The sequence below is a fragment of the Sebastes umbrosus genome, chromosome 5 (genome assembly GCF_015220745.1).
Source record: "Sebastes umbrosus isolate fSebUmb1 chromosome 5, fSebUmb1.pri, whole genome shotgun sequence".
Taxonomy (NCBI): domain Eukaryota; kingdom Metazoa; phylum Chordata; class Actinopteri; order Perciformes; family Sebastidae; genus Sebastes; species Sebastes umbrosus.
This window is the reverse complement of record NC_051273.1, coordinates 2030465-2050689: the sequence shown is the minus strand read 5'-3', so window position 1 is coordinate 2050689 and position 20225 is coordinate 2030465. Positions and strand designations below refer to the sequence as shown.

At 42.2% G+C, this 20225-nt stretch overlaps 1 protein-coding gene across 1 annotated transcript; it reads left to right on the top strand.

Annotated features, from left to right (window-relative positions):
• The first annotated feature begins 1174 nt into the window (after positions 1-1174).
• Positions 1175-19597, top strand: LOC119488741 (5-hydroxytryptamine receptor 3A-like). The gene is made up of 19 exons (XM_037770626.1): positions 1175-1553; positions 1704-1758; positions 2092-2255; positions 2998-3042; positions 3179-3285; positions 3568-3737; positions 4327-4490; positions 5202-5412; positions 5926-6111; positions 8617-8783; positions 10915-10978; positions 11347-11510; positions 12430-12474; positions 12813-12919; positions 14506-14675; positions 14864-15030; positions 16691-16901; positions 18425-18634; positions 18758-19597. The coding sequence occupies exons 1-19, from the start codon at positions 1527-1529 to the stop codon at positions 19030-19032; spliced, it is 2709 nt and encodes a 902-aa protein (XP_037626554.1). The 5' UTR covers positions 1175-1526; the 3' UTR covers positions 19033-19597.
• The last annotated feature ends 628 nt before the right edge of the window (positions 19598-20225 follow it).

The window sequence follows — 20225 nt, the reverse complement described above, 5'->3', positions numbered from 1 at the left end:
TGCTGATCCTAGTGTTGGCTTTTCCTGCTTAGCGCAGGCTTCAGCAGCGGTGCTCCCCAACGAGTTACGTTATCGCCTCCCGACCGCAGCCGGCAGCCGAAGACACCGGCACCCGGTCGGTAACGAGACGATAACGTAACTCGTTGAGGAGCCCCGTCACTTCACAAGACACGGGAAACCTCTGTTGGTCTGGAGGAGCTGCAGCAGTTATTTCTGCACAAACGTCCACTGTACATTCACTAGATATTCTCAGAGCTAAACTAACTCTTCTGCAGTGTGGAGTGAGCGCGCGTTCACGTCTAGAGGTGGAGCGAGACAGCGAGGACGCGCGCGCTGTCTGAGTGAAGGAGAGCATGCAGCGGAGACGAGGCTCCGGCCACACGCGAGCGCGCATATGCGAACGCGCATGTGTGCCGACCCGCTATATTTATACGCTTAAAAAGTCACAAACAGTCCCTTTAAATATTAAAAATAAAAAAAATGACGGTGGGCGCCCTTTCTCATTTTCTGCATTGAGAATGAAGTAAGAAAGAAAGAAAGAAAGAAAGAAAGAAAGAAAGAAAGAAATGGCTCTCTTTCTCACACTTTTTCATCTGCCTGGCCACACTTATTTGTTAATAAAAGTATAAATTGTAGTGAAACTGATTAAACACTTTTAAGTCCAAAATATCAAGCACCAATTCTTTATTCATATTATAATAAATACAGTTATTTAAACCATTGTGATGTCTAATGTGTGTTGTGGTTTACGGGGGTATGGGTTAGGGTTCTGGGGGGTCGGGGCTTAGGGCACTAAAAGGACTAGAGCAAGCCCTGGGACCATCACTCCTCAAGGTTTCCACAAATTCAACAGTGTCCTTCATAATAGATATATTTTCAATGTACGAGGCTTACATTGACTATTTCTGTACATATAGCCAACACTATGTTCATTAGAGTACCACATTGTTGAACAGCAACTAATATAATATAAAGAAAGGTTTGCAGAAGCATTGTGTTGGAGCAAAGTTGTGCAACCTGGTTCATTTTCACATTCATATAAAATGCAAAGAGGTTGGTTAGCTGGAGGTTTTGGTAGGACACCAGAGGACACATGTTTCTCAAAGGCCATCCACTGTTTATTTGCGTGCAGGTGTGACGCTGATGCCGCTGTGGTCAGTCTTCACCATCTGGAAGTCACACACTGCGGTACAAAACATTAACTGTGGCTTCTCTTCGCTTTGTATGAAACCACCGACAGGGAAAGAAGCTGCCGTGCAGAGTTTTCCATTTCCCACATCATTTGCCAGGGGTTTGTCCACATCACGCCACACTGGCACTATGTATATCTTAGCCACTGAGGCTGAATTTAGTCTTGCAAGAGTGAGTGTGCCAGGTAAGTGGTGGGTAGGTCTTTGCTGTCTGGCAATGGTTATTTATGGATAGACGACTCTCCTGTTCATTGACAACTATGATGATTATTCTGTGTGCTCTCCAGAAGAAACTACTTTCATCTGTAGCAAGATAAAGATTTCACTCGTGACATCATGACACCAAAGGGTACTACGCTGAAGGTAAAGTATCTTCTCCTTGTCTGTTATGGAGTGTTATTTCTAAGGCATCTTCTCTGTAACTGATAACCTTTTCTTAAATAATTAATAATTAATTGTTTTATTGTTTTAGTTGCTTAAATTGACACGGTTATTGTAATTGTTTTATTCTAGTGTCTCCCTCCATCAGTCAGGCCCACTGTGGTCATGTTTATCATCCTTATACCAGGTAAGCTTATAGTAAGCACAATATTGAGCATTAGGCATCAAATGTTTTACTCAAAAAAAAAAACACCAAGGTTGCATAGAATGAAAAAGTGCAGGATAATGGGTACTGCATGTACAATTATACAATGTATAATGTATGTAAGCCAAATACCAGACGATTTAAAACCCTTTGTATTCTGCATTCAATTGGAAATAAATGAATTGAAATCCTGGTGATTATTGGGAACTAAAGCTGAGACAGTCCCTTAGTTGCAGGTCTGCTGTTTTATTGGTAATAATTATGACTAACTAACCCTAACCCTATGACATTTTTGTTTTTTAATCTTCTCGTCAGCTGCGTGCAGTGCCATCGAGGTGAACTGCTCTCAGCCGACCCAACCCGCCCTGCTGGAGGCTCTGACTCCAGTCTTTAACCTGAGCGCCATACGACCCGTCATGAACATGACAACCCCCACCAACGTCAGCATATTCTTCACCTTGTACGGGATACTAGGAGTGGTATGTTTCAGCAGCATTATACCGTATACTGCGTGTGTATTGTGCCATAGGGAAATCACTAACAACAAGTAATTTCTACACCAGGAGGAGCTTTATAAATTTATCATTTAAAGGGACTATTTGTAACTTTCAGAAATGCTTGTTAAGCGACACCTCTGGCTGTGAAATCAACGAAAGTCAGCGTCGGGCTCTCGCTCTAAATATACCTGAACGAGCATCGCTCAAAACAGTGAGGCGACACACGTCAGCTAAAAGCACAATATCACTCTATATTTCAGCTGCTTGGCAGTAATGTTAGCTGACCAGACGAAGGTCTCTCCATGAACATGATTTAGATCTGATCCTAGTGTTGGCTTTTCCTGCCTAAGTGCAGGCTGAGGCAGTGGGGCTCTGCAGCATGTCTCCCTGCTCTCTCCGCCAGCAGCCGGAGAGAGCAGAGGAGACACCGGCACCCGGAGAGCTAAACTAACTCTTCTGCAGTGTGTAGTGAGCGCGCGTTCACGTCTAGAGGTGGAGCGAGCTGAGCGGGAACGCGCGCGCTGTCTGAGTGAAGGCGAGCAGGCAGAGGAGGAGGGTACAGCGGCTACACGCGAACGCACATATGCGAGCAGCATGTGTGTTGACCCGCTACATTTATACGCTTAAAAAGTTACAAACAGTCCCTTTAATATTATATATTTAATAAATAATAAGTCACAAGAAACGCTCCCCTTCTGTCACTGTTTTTCTTCTTGTCTTCTAGGATGAAAAGGCTCAACTGTTGTCAACTTACCTTTGGCTACATTATGTATGTACTGCAATCATCCACCATCATATTTCTCAGTCAGTGATGTTGGGATAATTGTGGGATTATTTTTTGTGAATGATGTGATTATTACTTATACCACCTGCTCTGTGCACTGACACCAGTTTTCTTGTTTTAGTGGTGGATGAACGAGTTTATCAGCTGGGACCCAGTCCAGTGCGGCACCAGCAGGATCTCTCTTCCTGTAAAAAAGTTTTGGGTGCCAGATATTGTGATCAACGAATTGTGAGTATACATACGTATATATAAACCATGTTAAAGATGCAACGTTTGATGTGAGATTGACATCAAATAAACTGCATTCCCCGGGTTTGTTGTAATGAAGGAAGACGTCACACAACGAGGTGACTCATTTATGTGTTTTCAGGTTTTGGCTAAACAGGCAATACTTCTTAGAATGATCAATTTGTTGCTGTTGTTTAATTTGTCTTTGTCTTTTCATGGGATTTGATGACAATAAGAAAGTGGTGACACATCTAAACTCCTCTGCTTGTTCCTGTCTTGCAGTATGGATGAAAACACGGCCCCCTCTGTCCCGTATATGTACGTGTATAACGATGGCAGTGTGCACGATTCTCATCCAGTCAAAGTTGTCAGCTCCTGTAACCTCGATATCTACACCTTCCCCTTCGATATACAGAACTGCACTTTCACATTCAACTCCTACATCCACTTTGGTAAGGCACTTCATCAAATGTCTCATTTCCTGTCTTTAAAGACTTCTGTATGCCGGTTTTGACAAAAACGTCCAAGAAATGTAAATGTGAGAGGCAGTAAGTAAGAAATAATGCATGTTAAGCTTCTATTTAGGGACACCTAAAAGTTTAGCCACTTACCAAAAGACGAAAGAAACTCTTAAACAATGTATTTAATAAAATGTGTTTGTTGTGAAGTAACCCAAAGTTATACTGTAACAAGAATACTGTGTGTTGTGTATATGTGTGCTGGACAATGTTTTATTGTTGATGCACCATGATTGAAAATGGAGTGACCTTATGACCTCACAGTTGGGATGATTAATGAACATGTGGGAGGGAGGAATAGCTATTTAACCTCCTTAGTGACAAGCTAGTATGACATTGTTGATACCAATGGATTTCTTAGGGTTACTGGTTTCATATGATACCAGTATCTACACTCTAGCTCCCAATTTGCGTTAAAAAGAACTGGTTAAAACAAATTGAATTCCTATATTTGTGTAATGTGGATAGTAATGTGGCCTTGACTTTACAGGATTATATATTTATCTGTTCTTCTCCCTCCCAGCGATGGACATAAAGATTTTCCTGGGGAAGCGTGCCGATAAAATCACAGAGCACTCTAAGAATGTGATGACCACCATGGGGGAGTGGCAGCTGCTGGATATCACCGCCCACAAATACACCGAGGAAGTTAACAATGGATTTTACATTGATGAGCTTAAATTTCATGTAGGTTGAGAGTCTGTAAAGTGTATAGAGTAATAGAGTGTATATTTGGGTTGGAAGCAAGAAAGCATTTGTTGTGAAATTTCTTATATTACTTTATCATTCTATCCGTAACGCTCGACTTGCGATTTATCCAACACATTTAGAAATATCAGTCCTATTCAAATCCTTAATTGTGCAGCTGCAGTAAGGATACCGTATGTGGTCCCAGGGCGTCAAATACCGGTGCTTTGTCACAGCCGTCTGCGTTCGATACCACGGCACAAGACACCCTTTAGTGCTGGTATGAGACGCACCGGGTTTTCCATTAACTACAATGTAAACCAGTAAAAGCACAGGGAAAGTGCTGTGGTGTCGTAGTTTAGAAAGCGAAAGAGACACAGCGGGCGGGTGGACAGGTGGTGGATGGGTCTAACAAACACAAGGCTTCCAGGAGACCGCTGTTCGTGTCCCGTGTGTTGTTTCACTTTCACGTTACAATCAGCCGTTGGTTCGTGTTATTTTCACTGTACAAACGTAGTAGTATTAAGGCCAACCATGTTGTTCTGTCCTAAGCCTAACTAAAAGGTTTTGTCGCCTGAACCTAAGCAAGTGTTTTTGTTTAATTCACAACATTAAGCACGTGGCGCCGAGAGGTCTGACAAAGCATTATGTGACAAGTTGGGATGAGAACGTGTTGGTGGACCGAGTGTGTTTTGTTTCTTCCCTCTGCAGATCAGAGTGAGGCGCCGGCCTACCCTCTATGTGGTGAACCTCCTGATCCCCAGCTGCTTCCTCATCACAGTGGACCTCTTCAGCTTCCTGCTGCCTCCCCAGAATGTGGACCGTTCCTCCTTCAAGATGACCCTCATCCTGGGCTACACCGTCTTCCTGCTCATCATGAACGACCTGCTGCCTATCACCGGAAACACCATACCGCTCATGAGTCAGTGTTATTCAGACTCGGCAAAGGTTCTCTGTATTTACTGAAACACGCTGCGTCTGTATCTTGTTTTAGCCTTCTCTCTTGACACTATTGTACACAAATCAACGAATGAGAGAACTATGTCATTAGCAAAGCCAATGTAGAGTATCTTAAACAAACTGCTGTTTTGCTGAAAAGCTATCTTCCTTCATTCATTTCACCTGTTCAGTTCATTTCAGCCTGCAGGGGAGATGTGGATCTGTGGTCCTCAGTCAACCTTTTGCCATTATATTTAAAGAGGCAGGTAGTGTGGACAAGTGTTAAAATTGGCTGCAACCTTGATTTCCATGCCTCATTCCATAAATAGATACTGTGGGCAAACTATGTTCAGATTTGCGTGTGATTTACATATGCATGTCCAGAAGGAGGACACAGAGGTTTTCATTATTGACCAGCTGTCCGCCCGTTGAAGATACAGTAAATAGTAAAACACATTGTGACAGTGCAGACCTCTCTCCTGTCTCTCTCTGTCAGATGTGTTCTTCTCTCTCTGCCTGGCTCTGATGGTGACCAGTCTACTGGAGACTATCTTCATCACCAACCTGCTGTGTGGCTCCGCTGACTTCTCTCCCGTCCCACAATGGATCCGAGTGCTTGTTCTGCAAATTCTGGGTCGTCTCGTTTTCATGCCTCTGAAGACTAAAGAACCGAGGGATTCAGGTAGTTAAATATGAATATACAGTAGAGTAAATCCATAGACTATATGTAAAAAGTAGAAATAGTCACCATGACGTCACCCATTGGTTTGTGGACTGCCGTTTTGAAGCTTAGAGTTTGGCATTTGGCCATCTTGTTTTTTGGCCATCGTCATCTTGTTTTTTTGCAACCAGAAGTGACAACCGAATGCTGAATAAGACATTTTTAGGGGCGACCAAAAAGGTTATAATTAACTTCCGTGAACTGAAAACACATTGTGAAAGGGTTAAAGTTGTAAGATGATGTAGGGATTCTACTGTATAGGTTTTGGTTATTAGCAAAATAATTAATAAATAATAATAGAATTATTAATATTAATAAAGATTATCAATAAACATTAATAATAAACGGGGCACCACCCTGGGATCAGGGATCAATGACCAAAACGTTAATATAGTCTCATTATATATGCTAAACTATCAATTTGGAACGTTGATTAATAATTAAATTAATAACTATAACCAAAATAGATAGTAAAGGTTGAAGGATATCGGAGTTCTTGACATAGCAGAGGTTGGCATTATTCACTCTTGTGCAACATTAAAGAGACCAGCATGTATATTCCACAATCATTTATTTACAAGATAATAAAGGTTCAAAACACAATATTAATCTAACTAAATAACTAAACTAAACAAACCAAACACAGTGTGTGTGTGTGTGTGTGTGTGTGAGAGAGAGAGAGGGGGGGGGGGAACAAGATGGGTTCTTGTCTCAAAATGTCTGTATGGCCTACAAACAAAATGGCGAGCACTGTAAAACTACAAAGATGGCGGAATCAAAGATGGCCGCCAGCATGTCATCACGTGACCTCTTTGTTCTTCTGAGCACATGTGCTCAAGAAGGACAGAGAGGGGGGGGTGATGTGGGGTTAAGATTATCTGAAGCTGTATGTTTATGTTTAACTAATTCACAGTTTCTGTATGTGATCTTTATGTGTGTTAGATATGCAGTGGGTTAGAAAAGATGGTTAGTTTGCATGCAAGACCTTGTCTATGTGAAGCATAAACTAAACACATCAGATGTGGCAAAGCCAGTTACCCAGATATCAAATACAGATAAATCAACACAGTCAAACTCAATGAATAACATTAAACCAAATCAATATCAGTACATTCTAGAAATCAAAGTTGAACAGTCTTGCTCAGCCATTTGCGATTGCTAATGCTAAGGTAAGCACAGTACGTTACCATGGAAGAACAGGGTTTGTGATTCCATGTATTGAAGTTGTGGTTCCAAATCAAAGATGTCATCTTTGCTGTGCAGATTGGTTAGCTTGGTGCTAACTGTGAGAAGGCAGGCACTCGCGTCTTCCGCCTTTTGGTTCCTTGTGTTGCTATGTCTGTTTCCTAACAGACCATAGATCAGAAGCAGAACTGCTTTGCAAGTTCTGGACTTGAGAGCCGCTCACCTCGAGCCGGTCAGGAGGTGAGGAGATGAAGAGCAGGAAGAGCGCAGCAGCTCACCTCTCGCATGTCAGGAAAGATGAGAAGATGAAGAGGAAAGAGGAGGAACAAAGAAATTCCTCTGGTTTTGTTCTGTGTGAATTTCACATAGTGTGAATGTTAGAGTGGCCAATGGAGAGTGAGCTTGGCTCACGGCCAATGGTAGCATACCTCACGGATCCTGCGACACTGTCTCTGCCACCAGAAATGGCAGGTCCCTACAATGAAAACACAGACAACTCCCAGACCAGACAATAGTGACCTGTCAATCACAAGGTAGCCCCGCCCCTAAATCATCCCCTGCTTTATGGTCTATTTGACTCTAAATGGGACCATAATTTACTAAATGAACATCATGCTGTATTGAAGAAGACTTGAAACTAGTGATTGTAAGACGGAGTATTAGGGCCACAATGAGGGGGAAAAAAATTTGAGATTTTGAGAATGAAGTCATAATATTACGAGAAAAAAGTCGTAATTTAATGAGAATAAAGTCATACTATTTAAAGAAAAAGAAGTCGTAATATCCCTAGAATAAAGTCATAACTTTATGAGAAAAAAAGTAATTTCCTCCTCCACAAAAGGGGCAATTTCCCCCAGGTCCTTTGTGGTTCTTTCTTCAGAATGAACGCAGTTTCTTACACAATCTTTTCAAGGTCCTGAAACGTATGATAATGTGGTGCTGATGTGCCAAAAGATTTGAGTATTTAGTTATTTGTGAAATCTATACTAAAGTATAACTTCAAAAGATGCTCTGAGATAATAAATCAAGTGAGAAGTAGGCTCATTTTCTCATAGACTTCTATACAATCAGACTTATTTTTGCAACCAGAGGAGTCGCCCCCTGCTGGCTGTTAGAAAGAATGCAAGTTTAAGGCACTTCGGCTTCACTTCTCAGACCCCGAGGTTGCCCACTGAATACATCAGATGGATCAACATGATTGTTTATACACATACACCGCATTGAAGAAGTAAATAATGATCATTTCTTTAAAATTTACACCTTTTTTTCCTTGAAAACTAGACATGAAACCCATGGCGGGGTTGGCACAGCTTCCAGAGGAGAGTGGGCCAGCGGTTGAGGGCAAGGCCCTTCAGGAGCTGAGGAGCCTGGGTAAGGACCTCCAAGCCATCCGCCTCCAGGTGGAGCAGCAGCTGGGCAGAAGCCAGAGCTCGGAGGAGTGGATCCAGGTGGGTTTCATCATAGACCGCCTGCTGTTCGGCTTCTACATCCTCTTCGTAACAGTCAGCTTCATTACCATCATCATTATCTGGTCCAACGCATACAGTCAGTAGACAACTGCTGTCTGTTTTAAGGGGCTCCATTTATGTAGCTAGTAACTCAATACATGATCGTTTTGTTGTTTTGTTTGGAGCCAAGACATTTATACATACTCTAAAGTTATTGTACTATTGTTAATAATAACAAATGGTCCTACTATCACTATTGGACATTATATTAACTCTACTACATTAAATAGATGTAGCTCTAAGCCTTTTGTGTTATATTGTGCCATTCTAAAATGGAGGAAACCATTGTATACTAAATAAAATTACTTGAAAAATTTCATTCGGTATTCGATTGACATTCATTTAAAACATAATCATCATAATTGTTTTCCTATTTATTCATTCATTTTAATGCCAGTTTTGATTCCTATATTTTTATTTAATAGATTCGTATTACACGAACGGAATCTTAAATTATGAAATAAGTAACTAAAGACCATTTTTAAATATTTGTCTAGTCACACATAGAGTGAACAAAAAGGGTACACTACATGGCCAAAAGTATGTGGACATCCAATCAAAAGATTTGGGAACAGGGATTAGTGAGGTCAGGCACTGATGTTGGGCAATAAAGCTCGACTCACAGTCATTGTAAAGGTTTTGGATGGGTTGAGGTTAGCTGGAAGCACATTGTTGTCCACAATATCATTGAATGCTGTTCCATCAAGATGTCTATTAAAACCAAGGGGCCTAGCCCAACTTACATCTCCATACTTTCGGCAATATAGTGTAATTTGTATCCAAACTCTATAAATTATATCTACCCATTTGCCATAATATTATAAGCCAATTCTACATAAAAAAAAATAATGTTTTCATCTTGAAGATTAATGCTACACGTAGTTAGTTTTAAAGTAGCCTAAATATTTTGCATTCAACTATCTGAATATGAAGAACTCACCAGGATGTAAGCAGGAGGATGAAATCATTTACCTAAACAGCATCTTCGTCTGCTGTTGATCACATTTAAGTGTTTTGTTAAACATAAATCTGCTAATATGATTTTCCATTAATGTTGGCAACCTTGAAAACTCACACTTTCCCTTTTGGATGTTAAAGGGACTATTTGTAACTTTCAGAAATGCTTGTCAACAGCGACACCTGTGGCCGTGAAATCAACGAAAGTCAGCGTCGGGCTCGCGCTTGCTCGCTCTAAATATACCTGAACGAGCATCGTTCAAAACAGTGAGACGACACACGTCAGCTAAAAGCACAATATCACTCTATATTTCAGCTGCTTGGCAGTAATGTTAGCTGACCAGACGAAAGTCTCTCCATGAACATGATTTAGATCTGATCCTAGTGTTGGCTTTTCCTGCCTCAGCGCAGGCTGAGGCAGCGGGGCTCTGCAGTGTGTCTCCCTGCTCTCTCCGCCCGCAGCCGGAGAGAGCAGGGAGACACCGGCACCCGGTCGGTAACGAGACGATAACGTTACTCGCTGAGGAGCTCCGTCACTTCACAAGACACGGGAAACCTCTGTTGGTCTGGAGGAGCTGCAGCAGTTATTTCTGCACAAACGTCCACTGAACATTCACTAGATATTCTCAGAGCTAAACTAACTCTTCTGCAGTGTGGAGTGAGTGCGCATTCACGTCTAGAGGTGGAGCGAGCTGAGCGAGAACACGCGTGCTGTCTGAGTGAAGGAAAGCAGGCAGAGGAGGAGAGGCAGCGGCCACACGCGAACGCGCTTATGCGAGCGCGCATGTGTGCTGACCCGCTACATTTATACGCTTAGAAAGTTACAAACAGTCCCTTTAAGTAAAAAATACTCTGTTTCCTACTGTAGGGATGTTGTGGGATTCAGGGCTTTTCAGGCATGCCACAATTTTAAATGAACTCACCTGTAGATGTAGGTCTTAAAGTGCACTCACATTAACAAATACAATTATATATTTTTTTTAATTTCCACTTATCTAGATCATGTCTGTATTTGCCACCTAAAATGTGTGTAGACAACTTTACAGGACAGCCCTAACCACCAGCACACCACGCAAACTAACAACCGCTTTTGACCCAATGTTAATGTTTTTAGTGCTGCCCGCTGAAAGTCAAGCCTTCTAAGCTTCTATTCATCTTCATCTCTGTGCTCATGCATGGTAAGTACAACTCATACTGTTTAATGTATTAAAATATATATATATATTATATCTCACAGTTATCATTGTAATCATACGCGGAAGCTTAGCGCCCACCCTCCGGTTCTTCCCAGGTAAACACTGTTAACTCTGTCAGCACTGTTGCCGTTGTTTTCACTGTATGCTCTGCACTGTTGGCTGCGAGCCGCCGATTCAGCCGTCGCCATGTTGGGGCTCTCTGAATTTCAAATTTAGCACCTTTAAGAACGGCTTCTTTGCGCGGGTTATTTATGTTACTATACAATTTTTTAATTATACAGTTGGGAAATATTGTGAAGCTAATCTACTTTATAACAATCATAATGACACATTTCTTTTTTCCTCCATAGCTCCGTGCGGTTCCTTCATGCTCAACTGCTCTCGGCCTGACCCACCTTCCCTGCTGGAGGCTCTCAAACCGGTCTTCAATCTGAGCTCCATTCGACCTGTCGTGAATATGTCAACCCCCACCAACGTCAGCATTGACTTCACCCTGTTTGGCATTTTGGGGGTGGTAAGTGAGACTACATTAAAGGGACTATTTGTAACTTTCAGAAATGCTTGTTAACAGTGACATCTGTGGCTGTGAAGTCAACGAAAGTCAGCGTCGGGCTCGCGCTTGCTCGCTCTAAATAGACATGAACGAGCATCGTTCAAAACAGTGAGGCGACACACGTCAGCTAAAACCACAATATCACTCTATATTTCAGCTGCTTGGCAGTAATGTTAGCTGACCAGGCGAAGGTCTCTCCATGAATCAATGCTGATCCTAGTGTTGGCTTTTCCTGCCTCAGCGCAGGGGGCTCCGCAGAGTAACTTGTCGTCTCCGCCCGCAGCCGGAGAGAGCAGGGGAGCTACCGGCACCCAGTCGGTAACGAGACGACAACGTCACTTCACAAGACACGGGAAACCTCTGTTGGTCTGGAGGAGCTGCAGCATTTATTTCTGCACAAACGTCCACTGTACATTCACTAGATATTCTCAGAGCTAAACTAACTCTTCTGCAGTGTGGAGTGAGCGCGCGTTCACGTCTAGAGGTGGAGCGAGAACGCGCGCGCTGTCTGAGTGAAGGAGAGCAGGCAGAGGAGGAGAGACAGCGGCCACACGCGAGCGCACATATGCGAGCCGACCCGGTACATTTATAAGCTTAGAAAGTTACAAACAGTCCCTTTAACCTAAAACCAACTCACTATTTTGTTCAATTACTTCTAAGTGTAATCTACTTATATCAACTTATAAAGCAGATAAAAATGTTCATTCAACAACTTGTTGTTATTCTGCCTACAACTGTTCTGTGTTTATGTCAGCCAACAGGACAATTACACTGGATTTCATCTTCTTGAGTTTCCATATGCCTATGGTCTTTATGGTCTTTCCTTAAAAGAAAATGTGTGTGGAAGTAACGATACGACTGATGGTTTGTTCTTTTTCAGGATGAAAAGGCCCAAATCCTGAAAACGTTTATCTGGCAAAATTTAGTAAGTACTTCCTTTACAATCAACTTCTTTGTTTCATGCTTGAGAAGTTGTCAGTTTGGATCATAGTGTAGTTTTTGGGCAGATACCTTCTATCCTTCAGCAACATAACTAGATACTACATGATATAATCTACCAAAAAAAAGTTGTGTAACTAATTGTTGGCAAAATGAAAAGCGTTCAGTCGAAAATAATACTACTGTTGCTTAGTACTGTAAAAATGCGATACCTTTTACCTGCTGGTCACATCTAAAGAGCCCGATATTTCCACCAGACATCACCTGAAAGCTGTATGTTATCAGGTACGTATATGTGTTGCATCTGTCTGATTCGTGTTGCAGGAATGGAGAAATGAGTTTGTCAGCTGGGACCCAGAACAGTGCGGTTCTAATTTGATTACAATTCCAAGGAAACTGCTCTGGGTACCAGATGTGGTCATCAATGAATTGTAAGTACCACCACAGTCCAGCCGTATTTGTGGAATGAATTTATACACTCCTGACCTCGACTGACAAATTTGGTCTTCTTTTAGGGCTAAACACAAACTTCACAAACTCGTGTTTAAAGGTATAATATGTAACAGTTTGCGGTTGCTGTTTGTAAACACACCGTATTCAAAGTTGGCCACACCTCCAAAGCTCAGCGATGGTCAAGCAAGCTAGAGAATGACTGAAGAGAGAGAGCGGCGTTAATGAGAACAAAGCAGCAAATTGGAGATATCACATTTTATTTTCTGATTGTTTCCCAGCTGTTACATTCGAAAACACAAATAATCACGCAACTAACTCCGCACAACTCCCCATAATCCTGCGGGAAGGTGCCGAGTTGCCGGATTTTGAATGAATGCAGGCTTCCCGTCTCCTGGCTGTGGCTCAGCGCTGCTCTCGTCAAACTACAGACACACACCGATCATAGCTGCACTCACAGCACAGAGAGGAGCAGGGGGATCATTGAAACACATACACGCAACACAACCCGTTCTCATCCATGACAAATACGGCCGCTTCTATCAGAAGTTGTTGGGCGTGACAAAGCGGCGATATTTGACCACCTGAACGGGGTGCACACCCTGCGGGCTGTTATTGGCCCGGGGTTACACCCCCAGGTGGTACCGAAATTCTGTTTGCAGATAAACTGAAGCGTCCCGAGCATACATTGTTTTTTAGTTAAAGGGACTATTTGTAACTTTCAGAAATGCTTGTTAACAGTGACACCTGTGGCCGTGAAATCAACGAAAGTCAGGGTCGGGCTCGCGGTTGCTCGCTCTAAATAGACATGAACGAGCATCGCTCAACACATTGAGGCGACACACGTCAGCTAAAACCACAATATCACTCTATATTTCAGCTGCTTGGCAGTAATGTTAGCTGACCAGACGAAGGTCTCTCCATGAACATGATTTAGATCTGATCCTAGTGTTGGCTTTTCCTGCCTCAGCGCAGGCTGAGGCAGCAGGGCTCCGCAGCCGGAGAGAGCAGGGAGACACCGGCACCCGGTCGGTAACGAGACGACAACGTGTCTCTCTGCGGAGCTCCGTCACTTCACAAGACACGGAAAACCTCTGTTGGTCTGGAGGAGCTGCAGCAGTTATTTCTGCACAAACGTCCACTGTACATTCACTAGATATTCTCAGAGCTAAACTCACTCTTCTGCAGTGTGGAGTGAGCGCGCGTTCACGTCTAGAGGTGGAGCGAGCTGAGCGAGAACGCGCGCGCTGTCTGAGTGAAGGCGAGCAGGCAGAGGAGGAGAGGCAGCAGCTACACGCGAGCGCGCATGTGTCCCGACCCGGTACATTTAAAAAGTTACAAACAGTCCCTTTAATTCTTGAATATTATACTTTTAACTTTTCATTCCTTTTGTATTCTTTTGTAATTTAGGCTACTAAAAGCTGTATATATGTTATTTGTGATTTTTACTGAGAGGGCCTTTAATAAGAAGAATATATTTTACAAATATAGCCATTCGTGTTCTTACACAGAAATCAGATATTACTAATCATATTTACTGGCTTCTTTGTCCTTTCTTGTCCTGTAGTATGGATAAGAACTCAGCTCCATTCGTCCCATACACCTATCTGTTTTCTGACGGCACCGTGCTCGATAAACGGCCCGTCAAAGTGATCAGCTCCTGCAGGCTCGACATCTACACATTTCCATTTGACATCCAGAACTGCACTTTAAGCTTCAACTCCTTCTTACACCTTTGTAAGTGGAAACTGACCCAATCTTATCTTTGTAATATACTTGAGATATACAGATTGATATGTTTGTTTCGTATTTATTAATACAAAATCTGTTAATTGAATGGTACAGATAGATTTTTGTAATTAATGTCATTATACTTTTATAATAAATCTCACAAAAGCATTGACTATATTATATTTTCATTTCAGTTAGAGATCTGCAGCTTAACCTCTCAATACCTGCAGAGGAAATATTAAAAAACTCTAGAGAAGTGATGACAACTATGGGTGAGTGGGAACTAGTCGGACTCACAGCGAAGATATTCCTACTACCATCTGCTGCGCAAGGTGAAACGTACCAAGAGCTTCGATTCTTTGTAAGAAAGTACTCTAGACAGTAACCTTATTGTAATGTTTTATTTAATTTACACAATAAAGATTTGAGGAATATACCTAAGGATGAACAGGATTGAAAAGTTGTTTAGGAAGTGTTTTAGTCTACCAAATATTTTATTTAGGGCTGTCAAAGTTAACGCGATAGTAACGCAAATTAATCTGAACGGCACTAATTTATTTAACACATTAACGCAATCGATCTTTCAGACGTTGTAGCAGAATAAAGCTAGAGAGAAGATACTGGTACCATATGGAACTAAAAAAACCTAAGTAATCCATTGGTACATGTCATACTAGCCTGTCAGGAAGGAGGATGAATAACAGAGTTAAAACTGCCATGGCCATTTTCAAAGGGGTCCTTTGACCTCTGACCTCCAGATCAGTGAATGAAAATGGGTTCTATGGGTACCCACGAGTCTCCCCTTTACAGACATGCCCACTTTATGATAATCACATGCAGTTTGTGGCAAGTCATAGTCAAGACAGCACACTGAAACATTGATTTCCAGTAATAATTATATACATACATTTGCATAAAGCAAGGATATTTACCCACTCCCACATTGATAAGAGTATTACAAACTTGACAAATCTCCCTTTAAAGGGACTATTTGTAAGATTCAGAAATGCTGCTTAACAGCGACACCTGTGGCCGTGAAATCAACGAAAGTCAGGGTCGGGCTCGCGGTTGCTCGCTCTAAATATACCTGAACGAGCATCGTTCAAAACAGTGAGGCGACACACGTCAGCTAAAAGCACAATATCACTCTATATTTCACCTGCTTGGCAGTAATGTTAGCTGACCAGACCAAGGTCTCTCCATGAACATGATTTAGATCTGATCCTAGTGTTGGCTTTTCCTGCCTCAGTGCAGGCTGAGGCAGCGGGGCTCTGCAGCGTGTCTTCCTGCTCTCTCCGCCCGCAGCCGGAGAGAGCAGGGAGACACCGGCACCCGGTCGGTAACGAGACGGTAACGTTTCTCTCTGAGGAGCCCCGTCACTTCACAAGACACGGGAAACCTCTGTTGGTCTGGAGGAGCTGCAGCTTTTATTTCTTACGTCCACTGTACATTCACTAGATATTCTCAGAGCTAAACTAACTCTTCTGCAGTGTGGAGTGAGCGCACGTTCACGTCTAGAGGTGGAGCGAGCTGAGTGAGAACGCGCGCGCTGTTTAAGTGAAGGCGAGCAGGCAGAGGAGGAGAGGCAGCGGCTGCACGTGAACGCGCATATGCGAGCGCGCATGTGTGCCGACCCGCTACATTTATACGCTTAAAAAGTTACAAACAGTCCCTTTAAGGTTAAATAAAACAATGAAAATATGAATGCATCACAGCGTATAATAACAGTTACCCTAATGAGGGTATGCATGACCATCATCATACACAGTCATATATAACATAAATACTCTCTGTAAAACCATTATACTCGAGGCACTCCAAATGTTTTTTACGTCATAAATTGGCAGTACAGTTGTGTATGCTGTGTTGACATGTCCCTGTGTTTTAGGATGTACCGTAGTAACTTTCACTAACTAGATGTTCTTTATTGTGATGATTTTGTACAGGCATGTGCAGCTTTTTTTAATTGTTAATTCTTTAATCAAAAGAGAGCTAAATACCCGCTGTTGACACTGCTACAGGTGTCGGTGAGGCGTCGGGCCACCCTCTATGTGGTGAACCTGCTGATCCCCAGCTGCTTCCTCATCACAGTTGACCTCTTCAGCTTCCTGCTGCCTCCCCAGAATGTGGACCGTTCCTTGTTCAAGATGACCCTCATCCTGGGCTACACCGTCTTCCTGCTCATCATGAACGACCTGCTGCCTACCACCGGAAACACCATACCTCTCATAAGTCAGTTGACAATACCTTCTACAAGAGCAAAAGTGGCGGCTGTGGCTCAGAGGGTAGAGCAGGTTGTCCACCAATCGTAAGGTCGGTGGTTCGATCCCCGGCTCACATGTCGATGTGTCCTTGAGCAAGACACTTAACCCCAAATTGCTCCCGAAGGCATAGCCATCGGTGTGTGTGAATGAGTGTTTAGATTAGATTCTGATGGGCAAAGTTGGCACCTTGGTAGCCTCTGCCATCAGTGTGTGAATGTGTGTGTGAATGGGTGAATACTAACCTGTAGTGTAAAGTGCGTTGAGTGGTCGGAAGACTAGAAAAGCGCCATATAAAAGCAAGTCCATTTACCAAAAGAATCTGAAAATGAAATGTAGGCTATTATGTTTTATAATGATCACTGAGTAAATGCAATGTTGGGTCCCAGTCTCACGTTTGGGTTTATATTGGGAGTATCCTCCTAAAAGAATTCCATCCATCCATTTACAGTCAACAATTAACCTAACCTGCATGTCTTTGGACTGTGGGAGGAAACCGGAGTAGCCGGAGTAAACGGAGGAGAACATGCAAACTCCACACAGAAGAGTGCCAAGCCGGGTTTGAATCTGCAACCCTCTTGCTCCTAAAGCAATTATACATTATAATCATAAACTCTGCAGTTTCCCGGAGCGTTTTAGTACATCTCAGTTCTTTGTTTTGGTTTTACAGCCTTCAACTTTACCATTTTGGTTCATTCTCAACGCTCTCGTTGTGTTGTTTTCAGCCATAACAGGAAGCTGTTTTCAGTGAAAAAGCAAAAAAAAAAAAAAAACTAGCAACTAGCTGGTGAATATAGTGGAGCATTTAGCAACTGAAGAAATGTGGAGGCAATTTCTGTAAAGAAGGACTCGAAAATCAAGAGAGAGTCTTTTAAAGGTTTAATAAACACTTGCAAGTGGGCAAACAACCATCAACATAAATGTTCAGGGCTGAGAGCCCTGAAGCTCTCCGTTTCGTGACATTTATACCCTTGCGTGCATGCTCACAGTCGTATATCTCACATTGTCTATCTGACTGACACTTCTGTCCTTTTTAGGGTTACTTGTCCTCAAATAGGCGCTACAAGTTCGTTGACTAGGTATGCAACACCGAAACAGAAATAGGCCTTAAGGGCAATGAGTGTCACCTGTCATGACCTTAGGATTGTGCACATGTTTGTATTTTTCCAACACAAGAAACAAATATTTCCCTTGGTCTTGATCGAAACAGAGCTGAAAGGCAAGTGAATATTGGACTTACATTCATCAGAAGGATCGAAACACTACTCTAAATGAATGCTTAGGTTACTCCGTGGCTGCCTGATGAGTAAAAAGCAGTTGTTTGCTGGCACATTCGCCATATCAACTTAAAAGGTGATAATGTCAATGGCCTTTAATTCTTGGATTATTCTGCCTGGATTTAACTTGTATTGTCTGTGGAGCAGCTTTGTAAAAAAAAAGAAGAAAAATGTATTATTTATTTAATTTATTTTTAAGTTATTCTTATTCTGCCAGATGTGTTCCTGTGTCTGTGTCTGGCTCTGATGGTGGCTAGTCTACTGGAGACTATCGTCATCACCAACCTGCTGTGTGGCTCCGCTCACTACTCTCCAGTCCCTCGCTGTATCCGAGTGTTTGTCCTTCACATCCTGGGCCGCCTGGTACGGCTTCCTCCAAAGCCCAGAGACTTGGAGGACACAGTCATCCAAAATCCTGCCGCACAAGGTAGTATGTGAGACCTGGGATGTGGTTTTTACACTGGTGAAACTATTCATGCTATCATTATGCACAAGTCCATATAAACAGTCACAGTTGCCATTACCTTCCCCCTCATATCCTCTGCAACAGAAATGAAAGTCTCCTCTCTGGTGGCCGAGGACAGCGAGGGTCCAGAACAGAAGGGGCCGCTGGATGAGGACAAGGCCCTGGAGGAGCTGAGGAGCCTGGGTAAGGATCTCCAGGCCATCCACCTTCAGGTGGAGCAGCGGCTGGGCAGAAGTCAAAGCTCTGAGGAGTGGATCCAGGTGGGCTTCATCATAGACCGCCTGCTGTTTTGCTTCTACATCCTCTTCATATCAGTCAGCTTCATTACCATCAGCGTTATCTGGGTGCAGTCATACTGATTTTGCTCTTGAGTTTGGTGTTTTCATACTTTGGGGGATTTTCTGAATTATTATTTAAATATTTATTTATTCATGCTTTCTCATATTCCTTGTCAATTACTGAGGGAACATTAAGGTTGGTTGAATTTTTGCATTTGAAAGTAATATGTTACATCACACATCTCCACTGAACCGTCCCACTTTCACAATTCATTTTAATGTTTTTATTTTCTTTTATTGAAAATGTTCTTGTTAATAGTTATGTTTTAGGGCCTTGAAGCTCTGAAACAAACATCTGAGAGATTTTGAAGCACATCTTCTCTTGCATTGACAGTCAAGCAGTCAAACAGATATTTGCATACTCTTGATGACACTGATGATCGTAGATCAACAAGTGTCTTGTACCAACTCGCAGAAGTGGAAAAAACTCTTATAACTTGGGAAACGGGGTCCAGGACTTTCTGAATATAAACTCTCCCATTTACTCCTTTGCATTTAATATTCATATTAATATGTAATAAGGCAGTTCAACTGTGTCTGCCATTGTAGAAAAACATTAATTTTGAGAGTAATAAAACTATCTGTCATGGTCTTTCTGAAAATCATCTTGTGTGTGTCTTTTTATCTTTATATATGATTACGTTCAGATAAATGAGTGACTTTGTGTGCAGAGCACTTTACACTGAAACGTTTAAAACCAGCTGATTAAACTTAAAGAACTTTACGCTGCAGAGAATTTCATACCTTAACCAGCATACATTAAAGCTTTTGTCTTGTGTTTGATGCAAATGTGAGTGCTGATTCAGGCCTCCATATACATTGGATGCTGAGGTGTGTTTTTTAATATTTGTTCAGGATGGACAAACTGTTAAATTAAACAGCCCTAAGAGGTCAAACCAGTTTTTTATCTTTCAGTTGGCATCAGTTATTTTGACAAACAGGAAATGCACGCAAAGTAATTCAGAGGTGCAATCTTTGAGTTGAGTTGAGCCAATCAGAAACAAGATACACCATTTCTACAGACACTTTGCTTTTAAATCGATGGGACAAGTCATGAAGGTAGTTGAGCTGACAGACAAGATGACAGAGGTAAAGACAGCCGGGCTCATCTTCATCTGTTTTTCAATGCTTCACGGTAAGGAAGAAAGAATTTTGACAATCTACTAAATTAGCAAAATGAAAAAAGATTGATAGAAGATGATCTGTTAAAAGTT

Bases quoted from the DNA above. Each gene is read 5' to 3' on its own strand.
- LOC119488741 (XM_037770626.1), top strand. From the start codon at position 1,527: ATGACACCAAAGGGTACTACGCTGAAG. The intron at 3,738-4,326 runs GTAAGGCACTTC...TCTCCCTCCCAG, and splicing joins CAACTCCTACATCCACTTTG to CGATGGACATAAAGATTTTC. The intron at 16,902-18,424 runs GTCAGTTGACAA...TTATTCTGCCAG, and splicing joins AAACACCATACCTCTCATAA to ATGTGTTCCTGTGTCTGTGT.